The sequence below is a fragment of the Antechinus flavipes genome, chromosome 1 (assembly GCF_016432865.1).
Source record: "Antechinus flavipes isolate AdamAnt ecotype Samford, QLD, Australia chromosome 1, AdamAnt_v2, whole genome shotgun sequence".
Lineage (NCBI taxonomy): Eukaryota > Metazoa > Chordata > Mammalia > Dasyuromorphia > Dasyuridae > Antechinus > Antechinus flavipes.
Genome location: NC_067398.1, coordinates 126,166,044 through 126,184,956, shown reverse-complemented (window position 1 = coordinate 126,184,956; position 18,913 = coordinate 126,166,044). Strand labels below are relative to the sequence as shown.

Sequence of the window (18,913 nt, the reverse complement as noted above, 5' to 3'; positions counted from 1 at the left end):
GGCAATGAAGTATAAGAAAAAACAGTTCCCTAAATGATGCTCTGAAAGACTTCATTTACTTCAGTCAGGTATTCATTTCCTAATCCAAAGTTACTCTTTGGCTTTCCATAGCATTATTTTTTTTCTTCCTGAAGTTATGGAGGGTGGTTTCAGGCAGTTCATCATTTCTGAAGAAATCATGAACGGGGTCATTTCATTCCTTCATAGTACCTGGCATAACATAGGCACTACTTAAATGCTCCTTGAATGAACCTATGAATGATTTTCTATTCATTAAATCAACATTTATTGAATACCCATAGTATGTAAAAGTACCATACTGGGTGGAAGATGAGATGTTGTACAAGATTAGGGGATTTCCAGTCTTTATTGAAGAGAAAGGCAAAACCTACATGTCTATATCTTTCTCCTCTTTCTATTACTTCAATATTTAATATTTTATGGTTCTGGGATTTAATAAGTATAGTCATTCCCTCCACCAATCACAATCCCTCTAGCCTTCATAGGTGATGAACAAACAGTAAGTACTTAATTAGGACCAACTAGGTGCCAAGATGAGTACTAACCAGTGAGGAGACACAGTCCTTGCTTTCATGGAACTTATAGTTTAATGAGAGACAGAGGCAGAGACACACGGAGAGAAACAGACAGAGAGATAGGGAGAACAGAGAGAGAGAGACAGAGACAGACAAACAGACAGACAGAGAAAGACAGAGACCAAGACAGTCAGAGACAAAGACAGGCAGATAGACTGACAGATGGAGGGAGGGAGGGAGGAAGGAAGAGAGAGAGAGAGAAAGAGAGAGAGAGAGAGAGAGAGAGAGAGAGAGAGAGAGAGAGAGAGAGAGAGAGAGAATGAACATACAAACAACTATGTATAAACTATATATATATGATAAATTGGAGATGATTAACAAAAAGAATGGTGTCAGTTAAGCTTCTCAATAATGGTGGGGTTTTAACTGAGACTTGAGGGAAGCTAGAAAAGCCAGAAGATAGAGATGAAGAGGGAGAGTATTCCAGAGATGGAAACAGTAAGTGAAAATTCCTGGAGACTATAGGTAGAGTATCTTGTTCAAGGAACAGCTAGGAGGCCAGCATCATTGGATTAAAGTTGACAGGGAAGAGAGAGAAGGCTGAATAAGGTATAAGGATACTGGAAAGATGGCAGAGTTTCAGGTTAGGAAGGAATTTGAATGCCAGAGGGTTTTACATTTGATTATAAAGGTGATAGGGAGCCACTGATATTTATTGAATGGAGAGAGGAAAGTGAACTAGTTGGCCCTAGGACGATCACTCTGACAGCTGAGTATAGGCTGGACTGTAGTGGAGAGACCCCTGAAGCATGAAACTGGTAGATTTGCCGTGACTGAAAATTCCATGATCCTATGAACCACCTGGTGAGGAATATCTCTGAATTTTATCAGGATGCTCCTTGAACAAAAATATACCATGCATTCCCCAAACCTTTCTGCCTTGGTAAGTCCTATCTTTTGAGAGGCTGTTCAAAGTCACTTTTGCAACTACAGGAGAGTCTTCACAGAGTTACAGGTCCAGTCACTAGCTTCATTTCATTTGGGAGCTTAGATTTGTCACATAAACACTGAAGCCTTCACTGCCTGAAGTCTAGGTATGTTAGAGTTCACCCTTCCCCTAACATTCTCCAGTATCCATAAGAGAAGTGAGAGGACAATGCTTTCTGTCAATGACTCCAGCCCTGCTGATGATGTTCCTCCCTAAGTGTAAGGTCTCTTGATCCTATTTATTTTATGTATTAAAAAATATTATTCTGAGATGAGATCATAGGTTTCACCAGACTGTCAAAATGCGCAAAAATTAAAAATCCCTGATCTAAACCTACCCCCTCAGTTTACAGAAGTATCTATCTTTATTATTGAACGGAGGCTTACACCCACCTTAGCCCAGTGACTAATGAGCGGCTGGTCCTGAATCAGGGGAAAGTGGACATTTCCTAATCAACACACACATCCTCCTTTCCTGTCCCAGAATTTGAACATGACTAATCAGAGGCAACAATTTCCCAACTTTGCATCTTAATCCTGCCCTGCATTCTAGCAAACCCTGTATTTGTTTTTAACTTCTGCCTACAGTGTGAGGTCCTTGTTATCCCCAATGGTTGGTTACCTTGGTGGGCTAACCCAGGAGAACATATTGGCTGGAATATACAAGGTGGGACATCTTTGTTCTCATTCATGCTGCTAAATAAATTTTAAAAATTTGGAGCACCTATTACAGAGCAAAAAAGTCTGGGGGATACAAAAATTATCTGACAATAACTAGGTGGGGAGAGAGGAATTCAGGAGAAGTTAAATAATAAAGCAGGGTGATATAGGAGAATTGTTACAAGGCAGTCCATTATTCTTAAGTGCCAGGTGACTACTAGTACAGATGAGAAGTGTACCAGGATTTCAGAGAAGTGAGATCACTAGGGACTGAAGAGAAGGCTTTGTGGAACATCAGGGAACTGAGCAGGTTCTTATGGCATGGATGGAATTTGGATAATAAAAAGGAGGGAGGTGTCAACAATATAAGTTACTATTTTATATTCCATTTCTCTTCGTGTAAAATGAGAGAGATGCACATACACACATATATACAAAAAGAGACAGAGACACAAAAAAACAGAGACAGACAGAGACACAGAGAGACAGAGAGAGTGGGAGAGGGTGGGGTATAGGGACAGACATACAGACAGACAGAGTGACAGAGACAGAGAGAGAGAGAGAGAGAGAGAGAGACAGAAAAACAGAGAGAGACAGAGAGACAGAGAGAGAGAAAGAGAGAGAGAGAGACAGAGAGACACAGAGAGAGAGAGACAGAGAGAGTGAAAGAGAGAGAGAGACAGAGACAGAGACAGAGACAGAAAAAGAGAGAGAGAGACACACAGAAAAACAGAGAGAGACAGAGAGACAGAGAGAGAGAGACAGAGAGAGAGACAGAGACAGAGACAGAGACAGAGAGAGACAGAAAAACAGTGAGAGAGAGAGAGAGAGAAAGAGACAGACAGACAGAGAGAGACAGAGAGAAAGAGACAGAGAGAGACAGAAAAACAGTGAGAGAGAGAGAGAGAGAGACAGAGAGAGACAGACAGAGACAGAGAGAGAGACATACAGAGAGAGAGACAGAGACAGAGACAGAGAGAGAGACAGACAGAGAGACAGACAGACAGAGACAGAGAGAGAGACAGAGAGAGAGAGAGATGCTCCATCCTAGAAAAAGACTTATTGATAAGTATTCCCAGAATTATTTAGTTTCTACCTCTCACCCCCACCCCCTAGCTTTATTTTGGTTCACAGCTTGCACAGTTTGAAAGCAGGCACATTCCACCTCTCCCCTGCTATTTTCTCTATTCTTACAGAGGTATGGAAATATAAAATACTTAAGAAACCTGCTGCCTGTAAGGAGGTTTCTTGTAAACCCAAGCACTCAGCAGCCAACAAGAATAGAGTAGACAAGCCAAGCAGAGAAGCCTGCTGTCGCTTCTACAAGCACGGAGTACTTGATGACTAACAGAGGAACAGTAATTATCTCCACAAAGTCACAGCCTTCATTCAAAGGCCAGTAATATATATTTAATTGTCAGTCTCAGGGTAAGTTGAGTCCTGGCCTTTTCAGTTTGTCTTGTCTCCAAATTCAAGGTTGAATGAATATGTTTCCTTTGATGTCAAGTAAAATTTCAGTGGATTTTGAAATGGAAATTATTTTTAAATCTAAAAACTGTGTAATCAGAGAACCAGCCACAGATGTATCTTTCATAAATATGGTGGAAATATAGAAAGTGAAGAGGGGGAGAATTTAATCTCCATCTGATAGCAATTTCTATAACAGGAAGGTATATGAATCTTCTGAGAAAGAAGATCAAAGCTACAGGGAAATAAAGTAATTTGGATTGCTCCAGATTAAAGATGTGGCTATTTAGCAGAGCCATGGGTAACCATATACTTTATAACCAAGTCCTCAAACTAAAAACTGACTTTTTAAAACTTTTCTTTAAAAATTGATATCTTATTTTTTTACATTACCTTCATTTCCAGATATAACCTTTTCCTTTTCCCTAACCATAGAGTTAACTCTTGTTACAATAATAAAAAAAATTTAAAAAGCAGTTCTGAAAACTTTCCAATACCAAGTCTGAAAGTATAGATAACATTCTAAAGCCATACTCCCCAACCTCTTCAAAGAAGAGAAAAGGTTCTTTTTTCATCCCTCATAAAGGTCATATTTGACGGTCACAGTTAAAAATTTTTGGATTTCTTTATGTTGTTGGTCTTTTTGCATAATTGCAGTTAGTGCGTATTCTCCTGGTTTTTATTTCACAATACATCCATCAGTTCATGTAAGTCTTTCCATGTTTCTCTAAATTCTTTATATTCCTTTACACTCATGTATCAGTTTGATCTTTCCCAAATTACACCTTATAATTATGTCTATTTTGGTGCCATGTAGAGTGCTGCTATGACTATTTTGACGTATATGGAGCTACTGGATCTGGAGTTAGGAAGCCCTAAACTTCAATTCTGCCTAGTTGTGTGAGTCCGGGCATGTTATTTAATTTGTTTCTGCTATAGTTTTTTCAACTATAAAATAGTTAATAACAGCACTTATTAACATCCCAGGATTGCTGTGAGGATAAAATAAGATAATTTTTGTAAAGAACTTTATAACCCTTATGTAAATGCTAGCTGTTATTTTTTGGGATCTATGTCTAGTAGTGGGATCTCTGGGTTAAAAAGGTTCAATAATTTAATCATTTTCTTGAAATTATTGCAAATTGCTTTCCATTTCTTGTCTCAATTATTTTCTTTTCTGATTATCTAAGGTCTTTTTCCCTTTCTTGCCTTTCCAGTAGAGGCTGTGTGCCCATGATGACAAACAGTTATTGTGATACTTAAAAAGTTGATGATTAGACAATCATATTTGACTAGAGGGGACCAAATGTAACAAAGTTGAATCTTTCAGGTATTTTAAAGATATTTGGCTCTTATGGAAGAGTTTTCGGATTGTTCTAAAATGAGCATATTCATAAATAGTAATGAGGGTAAATAAATAGGTCACAGCTGGCCAAGTGTACAGATGCACATATCTTTATTCTCCTTACCCCTTCAACTTAAAATGTTTATATTTTGCAATGGAAGGGCTCTTGTTCTTACACTTTGCCTTTTATCTTTATTAATCAAGGATAATCAATTAGCAGGTATTTTATGAGGAAAACTTTGTTCACCAAACACAGACTAATATTTGTAAATGATATCTTACAATAAAGAAATTAACTTTCTATATGGAGTAACTCTAATATTGACTTATTTTCTAGAGGTTGTTAGATGGTACAAAGATTAGAGTTTTGGACCTGGAGTCAGAAGGATTTGAGTTCAAATCCAGTCTCAGATACTTATTAGTTATATGACTGAGGAAGTCACTAAATATTCCCTTACTTTAGTTTCCTCACTTGTAAATGAGAATAATATTAGAACCTACTTCTCATAGAGTATTATTCAGTCATTTCATGTGTGTCCAACTTTTCATGATTCCATTTGGAGTTTTTCATGGCAGTGATACTGGACATTTCCTTGCCATTTCCTTCTCCAGATCATTTTAGAGATCAGGAAACTGAAGTGACTTGCCCAATAACTTGTCATATAACTGGTAAGCGTCTGAAACCACATTTGAACTCAGAATGAGGGATTTTTTTTTTGACTCCAGGTCCTTACTTTATCAACCATGTCACCTATTCCAGATTTGTATATGTATATGTGTATTTATACACATGCACACTCACATAGATATACATCCATGCGTGTGCACACACATTCCCTTTTTGAATATTGAGAAATCCATAAAACCATTCATATAAATAAGGTTGACTTTTTATTATAACTCCAAATTTATAGATTATACTTTTGAGCCTTTGGAATGAAAACTTTTCTTGGTTTAACCCCAAAGGGATCTACTTGGCAAAATGTGAGTGATTTGTTAGAAGAAATTCATTTTTAAAAGACTTTTAAAGAAATTAATAGGGAAAAACCTTTTCTTCTTTCACATTTCCTCCCTAGTCATAAAGGCCTGTTTTATTTTGTTTTTTAAACAGGTAGCAAACCCAATATTGTAATGAAAATGCTCAATTTTAGTGTAGAATTCCAGACTAAAATCAAATTATAAAAATTAATTTTTTTGGCCATGTTTATAGCGTGATCATTTTTCTCTACTGTGTGTGGTGGGGGTTTTGGGAGGGGACAGAAGGATGGGTAGAGAGAAGTAAAGCCAAGCCCTGGCACAAATAGTGACATTTCTCATCTGGTTGTTCTTATTATCATTAGTCAGTGTTGTGGTGGAAAATGCATCAGGGCAGCAGTAAAATTTTCTGGGCAGTAGGCCCAGTTCTGCATTACTCATGGTGTGACTTGAAAGAGGTTTTTTTTTTCACCTTTCTGGACCTCAGTTTCTCTGTAAAAAAAAATCCAGGGAAGGCATTCATGATCTCCAAAGTTTCTTTAAGCTCTAATAGCCTATGAATGTAAGTCATATTTAATGTACTGAATACCCATCTGTTCCTCACTTTATACCCAACTCTGTATACAAAGCAATTCAAATAGATATGGTTTGTGATCTATAGGTATATCAGCAAAAAGGGACTATTCTGGAAGGGATTATTTGCTTCTTTAGAATGCACATCCATCTTTTCTGGTTAAGTTTTTCTTTAATTCTGAGCACTAAAATGACTTGCCTTGAATATTAACTGATTAGTTGTAGAGACTCCAAATAGATGCATGTTAGTCTTTTCTGTTTAAAGCCAGTGAGTACATATCATTTGTCTCTGCTTGCAAAATATCAGTGTTATAAAGGGGCAGAATTATGCTAAAGCAAAGGCAATCATTAATTCATGTTTCTTGATAAATTTTCATATATATATATATATATATCAATTGAAATTTCAATCCAATTCCTTTTCTTTTTTGTTTGCCTTAAAATAATCATTTCCCACTGTCTTCTAAAACATTCTACTTTTCCTTTCAGAGAACTCAATGGATGTTATTTTTATTGGTTTTTTCCCATTAATAAGCATTTGTTTTCTTTACTGCCAATGTGTGTAAGGAAGCAAAACCAAACCTTTGTAACAAATATGTATAATCAAGTAAAACAAATTCCCCCATTGGCCATGTTCCAAATACGTGTCCCATTGTGTATATTTAGTTCAACATTTCTCTGGTAGCATTCGGATAGTGTTTTTCTTTATTATTCCTCTGAAATTGGGGTTTGAGTTGGAAAACAAATCTTAGTAAAGCCAAAAATATTTTTCTAGTAAAGTTCATCATAAATTGGATAGTTGTTGACTTTTGTGAGTCTTGGTTTATTTTAAATAAGTCAACTTTTCTCTTCACCCTCCTCTTCCTTTTTCAGACAGACCTCTTTGTCTATAAGAGCCAAAGTAGAATCAATTTAAAATTTTTATCAGTGTTGATGGTAATATGTTAATGGAATTGAATCACTTTAGCCCCAGTAACCTAAGCTATTAGAGAATAGGCCTGGGAAGGAAGAAAGAGATGACCAGCTAATTTTTCCCCCAATGAAGGGACCAATACAAAGACAATGACTAGAGAGGAATAGTGTGGAATAACTCAAGAGATTGGATATGGCCTTAGGAAACTTGCTAATGGTAGAGAGAAAAGCAATGCAATGTATCGTGGAGATCTTTGAGCAAACTTTTTCTGTGTCCTAATTATATCTTAGCTTAGCAGTTCTTTTTTTCATTTTAAAAAAAAATATTTTTAACACACATTGCTTTATGAATCATGTTGGGAGAGAAAAATCAGAGCAAAAAGGAAAAACCAAGGGAAAGATATAAAAAAGAAAAAAGTGAATATAGCATGTGTTGATTTACATTCAGTCTCCATAGGTTTTTTTTTTTTTTTTTTCTGGATGCAGATGGCATTTTCTGTCCAAAGTCTAATGGGATTGCTTTGAATCACTGAATCACTGAGAAGCACCAAGCCCTTCATAGTTGATCATCACACATTCTTGCTATTATTGTGTACAATGTATTCCTGGTTCTGCTTGCTTTGCTCAGCATCAGTTCATGTAAATCTTTCCAGGTCTTTCCAAAATCAGATTGTTCATCATTTTATGGAACAATAATATTCCACTACCTTCAACTTGTTCAGCCATTCCCCAGTTAATGGACATCTACTTGTTTTCCAATTCTTTGCTACCACAAAAAGAGTTGCTATAAACGTTTTTGCACATGTGGGTCCTTTTCCCTCCTTTATGATTTCCTTGGGATTCAGACCAAGTAATGGCACTGCTGGGTAAAAGGGTATGCACAGTTTTATAGCCTTTTGGGCATAATTCCAGATTACTCTCCAGAATGGTTTAGATCCCTTTAGTCTCTTAAATGAGAATTCCAGAGAGCTTTGTTCATGTGTTATCTATCAATATTTACTATATTCAAAATTAAAACTATTAAAATATTATTAGTTCATTTAAATGACAATAGTAGCACCATTACATATCAATATAAATAACATTTTAAATTTTAAAAAACTACATTTTCAAACCAAAAAAATCAATGAGAAAAGCAGCATTATTTTTTTTCCCCAAATCTCTTAGCTGTCTGGCTTAATAGAAGAGAATGGCATTCTCATATTTACTTCTTTATTACATCTGTTGTTTTGGTTAAAGTATATGAAGAAAATTCAGCATCATAGTTGGAAAAAAAGAAAGGTATTTTGATACATAACTGACATTTTAATATTTTTAGGAAAAAATTTTGATTTCTTGAACCTCATGCCAGAGTCTTGGGGGTTTCCATTAGTCCATGGACTACTCTGAAAAATTTTGGCTTAGCCAATTCTTCCTGTATATGCATTGAAATCCATTGGTCTTGAAAATGAGAAGATCTATTTAACATTTTTACCAATGACTTTGATAAAGGGATAGATGGAATATTACTAATATGGTCTTAGTATGATTATTCTGTGCCAATCTTTTAAACTTCACTCAGAGGAACATGATTTCCTGGAATCAGAAAATGACAATCATATTGTTCTCTGCTCTTGTCAAATTTTACCAGGAATATTGTGTTCAGTTCTGGGAGTCATTGCTTAAGGAGGGTGTTGATAAATTAGATGATATCCAGGAGAGAGCAACCAGGATGCTGGGGAATGTTGATTTCACAAGATGTGGAACATGAGGTTCACTTGAAAGAAATGGGAATATTTAGATTGGAAAGAAAACTCAGAAGGAAAGATGTTAACTGTCTTCAAGTATTTGAAGGATTGTTATATATAGAAAAGAGTAGATTAGTTCTCTTTAGCCCAGAAAGCAGAACCAGGAGCAAGGGATAGAAGTTGAAAAGAAATTAATTTATTCTATCAAGGGAAAAATAAATTTTAACAAATGGATCCATCCAAAAGAAGAACAGCTACCTTAAGATATAAAAGGTTTCCTTTCTTTGGAGATCTTCAAGCAGAAGCTGAAGGATAATTTGTAAGAAATATTATAGAGGGGGTTCTTTTTATTTAGATAGCCACCATGCTCCTTTTCAATCCTCAAATTCTATGAAACAGTGATTCTTTGCAATCTAAGCACACATATGTTTTCTCTTTAGTTTGAGTCACCAGTACACATGATCTAGACTTTTAACTTTTCAACCCATCTTGCTCAAGAACCAAATAATTATTTTTTAACATTAAAATAGAATTTTAAGTATGTTTCTGACATTGAGTCTGATTATTTTAAAATAATAGTCTGTTCTTCCAGGTTCACCCTATATATGGTTTCAAGAATATGGATATTATCAGATGCCTTTTTAAAAAATAAATGGCTTTCATTCTCATAGAAAGATATTCTTTCTTCAAGGTTTCAGGTCTTATTGATTTCCAAGAATCCTTCCTTATGTGGAAGAGAGAATTGTAAAGAGAGAATATAAGTTATTTTATATGGAAACGCCAAACATTTAGCACTGGCCATCTGTTGCCTCCCACAAAGGAGTTAGCAATTCAAAAATGGGGATTTCAAAACAAAGTGGACAGGGCTGAAGTGTGAAGGTGATATGCAGACATTCATAATGCCTGGAAACCTGGAAAACTCAAATGATACTGTATATAACTACTTGTGTCACATGTATGAAAGTTTGGACCATGTATGTATCTCAGGAATAACAATAACAATAATAATGATAACTAATATTTATATGAGTTTTCAAAATACTTAAGTTATTTCATTTGATCCTCACAATAACAGTGAGTTAGATGTTATTATTATCCCCATTTTCCAAATTAGGAAGAATAATTTGTTAGAGGCTAAAAGACTGATTCAGAATCACATAGCAAGGGGCAGCTGGGTGGATAGAGCATCATCCCTGAAGTCAGGAGGACCTGAGTTCAAATCTGGCCTTAGACACTTAACACTTCCTAGCTGTGTGACCCTGGGCAAGTCACTTAACCCCAATTGCCTCAGGGGAAAAAAGAATCACCTAGCTAGTAAGTGTCTGAGACAGAATTCAAACTGAGGTTAGTAATATGACTATTCTGTACCCATCTTTTAAACATCCCTCAGAAGAAATTTCCCCTTCATTTTCATTTCCTTCTTGATGTGAAATTGATCTCCGCATAACACACATCAGGAAGAATTTTTAAAAGCCAATCTTGTTTAAGTGGGAATCAACAAAGATCAGCACTAGTGAGTTGTTGGTGGTGGGGGTCTTTTTCCTCTCTCATGTCAAAGATGAATATATGAAATACTCTTGGAAGGAAAGGACAAGTAATATCCTGATTCTAAATAATGCAATCTCACTATACGATGTCTTGTCATTTTTTTTTTTTTAGGATCTCATGATTCCTTCAGTTTCTATATTGATGAAGCCTCTCCAGTGGGACCTGAGCAACCAGAAACTGTCCAGAATTTTGTCTCTGTATTTGGCACCGTGGCTAAAAAGCTCATGAGGAAGTGGCTAGCAACGCAGACGATGAATTTTACTGGTCAGCTGGGGGCCGGAATCCGGTACTTTGACCTCCGCATTTCTACCAAGCCCAGGGACCCTGACAATGAGCTGTACTTTGCTCACGGTTTGTTCAGTGCCAAAGTGAATGAAGGCCTAGAAGAGATTAATGCTTTCCTCACAGATCACCACAGGGAGGTGGTCTTCTTGGACTTCAACCACTTCTACGGGATGCAGAAATACCATCACGAAAAACTCGTCCAAATGCTGAAAGACATCTTTGGGAACAAAATGTGCCCGGCGATTTTTGCCCATGAAGTGAGTCTGAAATACCTGTGGGAGAAAGATTACCAAGTGCTGGTCTTTTATCACAGCCCAGTGGCTCTGGAGGTCCCCTTTCTCTGGCCTGGCCAGATGATGCCGGCTCCCTGGGCCAACACAACAGACCCTGAAAAACTGATCCAGTTTCTCCAGGCATCCATTACTGAGAGAAGGAAGAAGGGTTCTTTTTTTATATCTCAGGTGGTGCTGACCCCCAAAGCTAGTACTGTGGTCAAGGGGGTGGCCAGTGGTCTCAGAGAAACAATCACAGAAAGGTAAGACTCTTTCGCAAGTATGGTCTGACTCCTCCCACTTTCTGTGATGTGTAGTTTATATTAGCATACATATGTATATATTAGTATAAAACTCATATAAATTAATATATATTATAATAACATATACTAATGTAATATTTATTAGTATATATACTAATATAAACTAAACATCATATATACTATATATAATATGATATATTATATATAGTAATATACTAATATATTTATGTTTATAGACCAGTCTTATAAACAGGTAGACAAATACTTATTTAACTGTTATTATTTAAGGAAACTGAAGCCTCCCCACCCTCTCCACCAATATCTACACCACTATCGATGTCACAACATCTAAAATTTCCATATTACTTATATTAAGAGAGTGAAGACTATTATAAAAATTCAAATATTTTCTAGAATAGTTGATAAATTGAGAAGATTATATGAAAATACTTGTTATAGATATATTTAGTTGTAAAAAAATCATTATCAAGCATTAACATCTAAGCATAAATTAGTTTATTGAATTAGCTACTCATTTAGCACACTCACAGTCTTAATGGTCATGGATCACACTATCTTCATCAATCTGTTTTCTCTCATTTCCCCTCAACCTGTAATCATTCTAATAGTCTGAGAGATAGAGTGGCTTGTTACAGCTTACTTTTCTATAATGCATATATTATATGTATACATATATATATGTATACCTACATATTAGTTCTTTCTCTAGAAGTAAATAGCAGCTTCCTTCATGGACCCTTTGTTAGTGATCTGAATATTTCTAATCCTCAGAATAAATTAATCATTTATAGTTATTAAAAAATATTGCTGTTATTGTGTTCTCTTGATTCTACTCATTTTACTCTTAAGTATTTCATGTAAGTCTTTTCATATTTTTCTAAAATCAATCAGCTCATCCTTTCTTAGAGCACAGTAGAATTCCATCACAACCATATACCATAAGTTTTTTTAAAGCATTCTTTAATTGATGGGTTCTTTTCCAGTTTCTTTTCCAAAATTCTTTTCCAAAGAATTTCCAAGTCTTTGCCATCACAAAGAGAACTGCTATAAATATTTTAGAATTTATGGATTCTTTTCCTTTTTTCCTGATCAACTTGGAAAAATGCCTAATAATGGCATCATTAGGTCACAGGATAAACATGGTTTTATAACTCTTGGGGCATAAATCCAAGTTGCTGTCCAAAATGACTGGATCATTTTCCAGTCCTACCAACAATGTATTCGTGTCCCATATAGTTCACTTTGCTAGGGAAAAGCTTGATGGATGACTATTTTTATTATATTTTAAATTAATGAGCACCAATCATGTCTTCCCCACTTATAAACCAGCTAAAAAAGACTCTATTATTTCTTAACAAATTAAAAAAAAACTAAGCCAAAAGGAAAGCAAAAACTAGAATTATAAAACATTCCATCTATAAATCTGGATTGTACTCATTCACACAAATGCAGAAAGACCCTAAGGTAGAGTGGTACAAACTTGAGATTAATGTAATACAAAGATGAAGAACACAGGTAGACACAGCAACTTACAACTCAGAAACTTTGAGCACCGATGCCTCCTTTTCCCCCAGAAGCTATCCTTTCAAATTTAACCAATAGGTGAGTGTTTATATTGGATGAATGACTCAGTTGCTAACTGGGGCTGTTCATAGGACATGTTATCTCAAAGGCATGGGTACTAGACAGCTCCATTGTTACTCCCCTTTTATACAGGATTCTTCCTCTGCTGAAATGGGTTTACTCCTACTCCTACAATTCTACAATTCTAATTTCAGACTCAGCTGCTGCTTTCAGCAGAGGTGGTACTATACTGTTCTGAAAGTCAGAGACTCAGTTTACGATAGGCAGAAATCTTTCCGGTCCTGCTCCCTCTGGTATCTCTGACATTCCCCTCTACCTCCTTAGCAACAGGTGGCAATGGCAGGAAAAATCTTTCCTCTTCTCCTCTGCCCTCCTAGCAGTGTGTAAAGGTACCTTCTTTTCTCTTCCTCTTCTCCATTCTCTCAACACTACATAGAAAAGAAGATAATGCAAGATAGCCTTTTAAAAAAAATCTAATTCTTCCTAGCAAAAGACAAAGAGCTATAACTTTGATTTCACACATCTTTGAGGTCTTTCTTCTGACCCTTTTCATATTTATTCTATCTGCTTCAGAAATTAAATCTCATTTTGGGAAACAACACTCCAATTCAGAATGAGTAACCAAAATCTGGTCTCCATCAGCTGAACTATAATCAGGCAAAGTACATTCATGCAATGATTTTAAAACTGTTCTGGGATTCAGTGTTTCCTAGTTATTACCTCCAAAGTTTCCCAAATTTTCATATGCTTATAAAAACTGAAACACATAGGTTGAATCAGAATTTCACTTGTATTGCTTCCAAAGTTCTCCACCTTGTCACATGTAAATGAAAAACTGATCTAATCTGTTATACATGTATATATAATATATATAATACATACATGTAAACAGATAACATACATATCTATGATGTCCATAAGAGAGGGAGGAATAAGAGTTTCTCCATACTTTGTTCATGCTGCCTAATAGTTAGATTAATAAAATCTTCAACACATGCGTTCAGAATATAGTGTTTGGAGACATGGGCAAGGCTTCAGGGAAACTAAATCCAGCTTCAACCTAGGTGATGTAGCTTTTAGTCTGGTTGCTAGTGCCAAATGCTGGAGCTCTGTGTTCTGTCCTCATTGGCATCCAAAAAAATCCAGCAACAATAAAAACTCCCACAGATTTGTTTCTTAAAAACCTATTTCCAATTTATTTTTAAAATGTCATTCTCTGCACCTACACCCCCACAGACTTTACACTTCCCAAAAAAGTATCTGGCTTGAATCAAGTCCATTGCTAAGATGCAGAAGCTTATTAAATTACAGGTACTTCCTAATTCAAAAATCTATCCAGATTTCCTATAATTTTTTAAAGCAGCAGGGTCTTTATGACAAAATGTTTCTGGAGATAGCTCAGGTATGTACACAGTGCCAAATATTCAGATAGAAGAAAAGAGCCAAATAATTGGCCGGATTTTTTCATTTGATTATTTGCCATCGTATGATCATATTGCAATAACTTTGCAATTTGTTTCCCTGCTTTCTGTTTCTTTTCTAAATAGCATAAAAACAGATTCTAATATTTAGAACTAGAAGGAGACTCAGAGGTCATCTAGTTGAGCTCTTGTGTTGTACAGATGAAGTAACAAAATTCCAGGAAAGTAACACCTAAGTCTAGGGAAGCCCACCATAGCCAGAGTAGTCCACCACTTCCAGTGTGCCCCATAATGTTTCTTATTTTCTATCATCACATACTATAATATCTGAAATGCATATTATTTCTTTTTTCTTTTTTTATGTTTTTTTAAATAACTTTTTATTGACAGAACCCATGTCAGGGTAATTTTTTTACAGCATTATCCCTTGTACTCACTTCTGTTCTGATTTTTCCCCTCTCTCCCTCCACCCCCTCCCCCAGATGGCAAGCAGTCCTATACATGTTAAATAGGTTACAGTATATCCTAGATACAATATATGTGTGCAGAACCGAATAGTTTTCTTGTTGCACAGGGAGAATTGGATTCAAAAGGTATAAATAACCCGGGAAGAAAAACAAAATGCAAACAGTTTATATTCATTTCCCAGTGTTCTTTCTTTGGGAGTAGCTGTTTCTGTCCATCCTTGATCAATTGAAACTGAATTAGCTCTCTTTATCGAAGAAATCCATTCCCATCAGAATACATCCTCAAACAGTATCGTTGTTGAGGTATATAATGATCTCCTGGTTCTGCTCAATTCACTTAGCATCAGTTCATGTAAGTCTCACCAAGCCTCTCTGTATTCATCCTGCTGGTCATTTCCTACAGAACAATAATATTACATAACATTCATATACCACAATTTACTCAAACATTCTCCAATTGATGGGCATCCATGAAATGCATATTATTTCAACAAATATTTTAGTGTCCAATATTTAGCCCTAGCCCAACTTAAAAATTTATTATATGATGATAAAAATAAGCAATTTTAATACACATTTTGACATGAAAAGTTCATTAAATATAAGATAATTAATTTTAAAGGGACAGGGAATCAAGAAAGGCTTCACAAAAGAAAGACCACTTGTCTTAGGCTTTAAAGGTTCAACAGGTTTAGTGAATAGCATGAACTGAGGCAGGGTGCAGGAAAGTATAGGCTATCATCAGATAAGAGTGAATTGTCCATTTTATTAAGAGTGTAGAATAGATGGAAAAGAAAATTATAAAATTAGTCTGGAAAAATAGAATTTTATTTGGCATCTGGATGGCTCACGGCATAGAACCACTGGGGCTGGAGTTGAGCAAATCTGAGTTTAAATCTGACTTCAGACATTTATTGAATATGTGTGATCCCTGGATAAGCCTCAGCTTATTTGACTCTAAGGATCGCGATATCACCTGGCCATTGGGGTTATTGTGAAGATCAAATGAGATAATATTTGTAAACTTCTTACTGTTACAGTGGTTAGTATATAGAAAGTAGTTGATAAAAAATGTGTTTCTTTCCCTCTTTCCTTCCCTTTTGCCAGACTGGGAAATATATGAGTATTAAATAAAGAAAGATGGATTTTATCCAGTTAGCAATTCAGAGTCACTGAGGATTTTTGTGAGAAGTAAAATGATTAGACATACATATAGTTTTTTTAATTTCTAAAATTTTTATTTTACAAGATTTATGTTTTCTTTCACAACTTGACTCTTATGAAAATGTTTTTCAAAACTTCACATGGGATTTCTTTCTTTTCTTTTTTTCTCTTTCTACTTAGTTTATTTATTTTTAAATACTCATTGTTTTAGGAATCATGTTGGGAGAGAAAAATCAGAGCAAAAGGGAAAAACCATGGGAGAGGGAAAAAAAAGACAGAAAAAAAGAAGTGAATATAGCTTGTGTTGATTTACATTCAATCTCCATAGTACTTTTTCTGGATGTGGATGGTATTTTCTATCTGAAGTCTATTGGGATTGCTTTGAATCACTAAACCACTGAGCAGAACTGTCATTTACAGTTGATCATCGCACATTCTTGCTGTTATTGTGCACAGTGCATTCCTGGTTCTGCTTGTTTTGCTCAGCATCAGTTCATGTAATTATTTCCAGGCCTTTCTATAATCAGCTTGTTCATCATTTTTATGGACCAATAATATTCCATTATCTTCATATACCACAACTTATTCATCCATTCCCCAACTGATGGACATTTTTCATTCCCCAATCTTTGCTACCACAAAAAGAGCTGCTACAAACATTTTTGCACATGTGGGTCCTTTTCCTTCCTTTATAATTTTTTCCTCACAATTTTGTTCCTCTCCCTTGACCAATCTTCTCTACAAATATACTCTCTTCCTGACACTTGCCATATCTACTCTGCCTCTCCCTAGGGCTTGAGTTTGGGGAGCAGTCCTATTCCCCGCCTATATTTGTCCCAGATGCAAAAATTTCTACTTATTACTCTAGCAAGAGGTCCAAGCAAAGAAGAATACCAAGGACAGTCTCCAGATACTTCACAGTTCTGTCTAGTTAAGAAGGTTTGGGGACTATGGGAGGCTAGAACACTGTATGGAGGCACAACTTCCCAGAGCATCATTGGAACAAAGATCCTATTGATCCACAGCTGGAGTTGTCCTCCCATAATGACTACAGCATGACACTACTAGATGCTTTGAGTATCTGGAGGCATGGACCATTATTATATCTTACCAAGAGGTTCCTTATCCATGTAGCTTTCTCCCTATTAGTATCAACCAAACAGGGCTATTGTTCCTCTCCAGACTGGAACTAATCAATACCTACCCAGAAAAACCACTACCATCTGCTGCTGTATTATCTGGAGCAGGCAGATGTGAAGCCTGTCACCCTCTGGAGAGCTGACCAGCCAATAGAACAACTCTACTACCAGGGCTGTATGGTAGCCAGAAAAGACTTTTATTCAAGTCCAGAAATTCATGAGAAGAAAAACTGGCTTTGAGTATTGTATGAGTGGAGACATTATTCAAGAACATTATTATTCAACAGCAGGTGTTTTCCATAATCCCCTCCATCACCCACTTTGTAGTGGGTCATACTCCCCTGCGGGTTTAAGTGGCTGAGAGAGTCTGGTAGCTGATCATTGGGTAAATTCATCACCCTAACAAGTGGGGGAGGAATCCTCTGAAGTCAATTCCACAGATTTCTATAACCTCTTGGTTTTTCTTTTTTTTTGGGGGGGGGGTGGAGAGAGGAAGCTGTTAGGCTCATGGGAATTCATAAGAATGAAAGAAAACTTCCTAGATTATCAATCTAACCCATTTTCTTTTTTATTTGGGAATCTTCAAATAGTTTTTAAATTATATGTAAAAACAATTGTAAACTTTTAAAAAAAAATTTGAATTACAAATTGCCCCTTCTCTCCTCTCTTCTCATTGAGGAGATAGGTTATACATGTGAAGTCATGCAAAACATATTTCCATATTAGTCATATTGTGAAAGAAAACAAAGACCAAAACACACACACACACACACACACACAAGAAAAGAAAGGGAAAAAAATATGCTTTTATCTGCATTGAAACTCTAATGCACTTTTTAGCCTAGTAGGATTGTATGCACAGCCACCACAGATCAGAAAGTAATATCTACTTTAGACTTAAGCAACTCAAAAGAGAGATTTTAAAATTTCCCATTCCAGTGTCATACAATGCTCCTTGAAGTCTAAAAGAGTTCTTCTTTGTCACATCTAAAGTTATTTCCTCTTGTTCTGTCTTCCATGGAGACAGAATAGCTGATCAGCCTTTTTCAAGCAATGATATTTCTTCAGTGGTCTCCCCATTGTGCAGAACATGCAGTCAGTGAAAAAAGGAAGATTTCCATTGCTTTTTGTTCTTTAAACTTGGGGAGCTTAGTGCCTGAGACCAAAGGTCTTAGCATTCTCCAGTCTTATGTCTCCTGCCAAAAACAATTGTGTGAAGATACCAAACATCTACCTAGCACTGATACTAAGTAGTAAGAAAGATGTTGTTGTAACCTTATCCTCAGCTGGGAGAAAGTGATGCATATTCTCAGTTTTGAACATGCTAGGGAGCATCTGTTGGCAGTTGTTCTAAATTCCCAGAGTCAATCTATGTGTGCTTCATTTTACCTTAATTTATACCACTTTGTATGTGTATATTATGTTCTTCTTGGAGACCCTTGAGAGGAGAGACCCTGTCTCCTTCATTTCTGCATTTTCAAGTGTTAAATGGGTATTTGTTGAATAAATGAACACTCATTCTTTACTTTAAAAACTGATCCAGAAATAAATAAAATAGAAGTAGAGA

General features: G+C 35.9%; 1 protein-coding gene across 1 annotated transcript in view; it reads left to right on the top strand.

Annotated features, from left to right (window-relative positions):
- The window catches only part of PLCXD3 (phosphatidylinositol specific phospholipase C X domain containing 3), a 208,925-nt gene that overhangs the window by 130,334 nt on the left and 59,678 nt on the right, over nucleotides 1–18,913 (top strand). Inside the window, exon 2 of the mRNA XM_051990371.1 lies at nucleotides 10,842–11,550. Coding sequence (XP_051846331.1) covers nucleotides 10,842–11,550 — 709 coding nt within the window. The remainder of the gene's footprint in view (nucleotides 1–10,841; nucleotides 11,551–18,913) is intronic.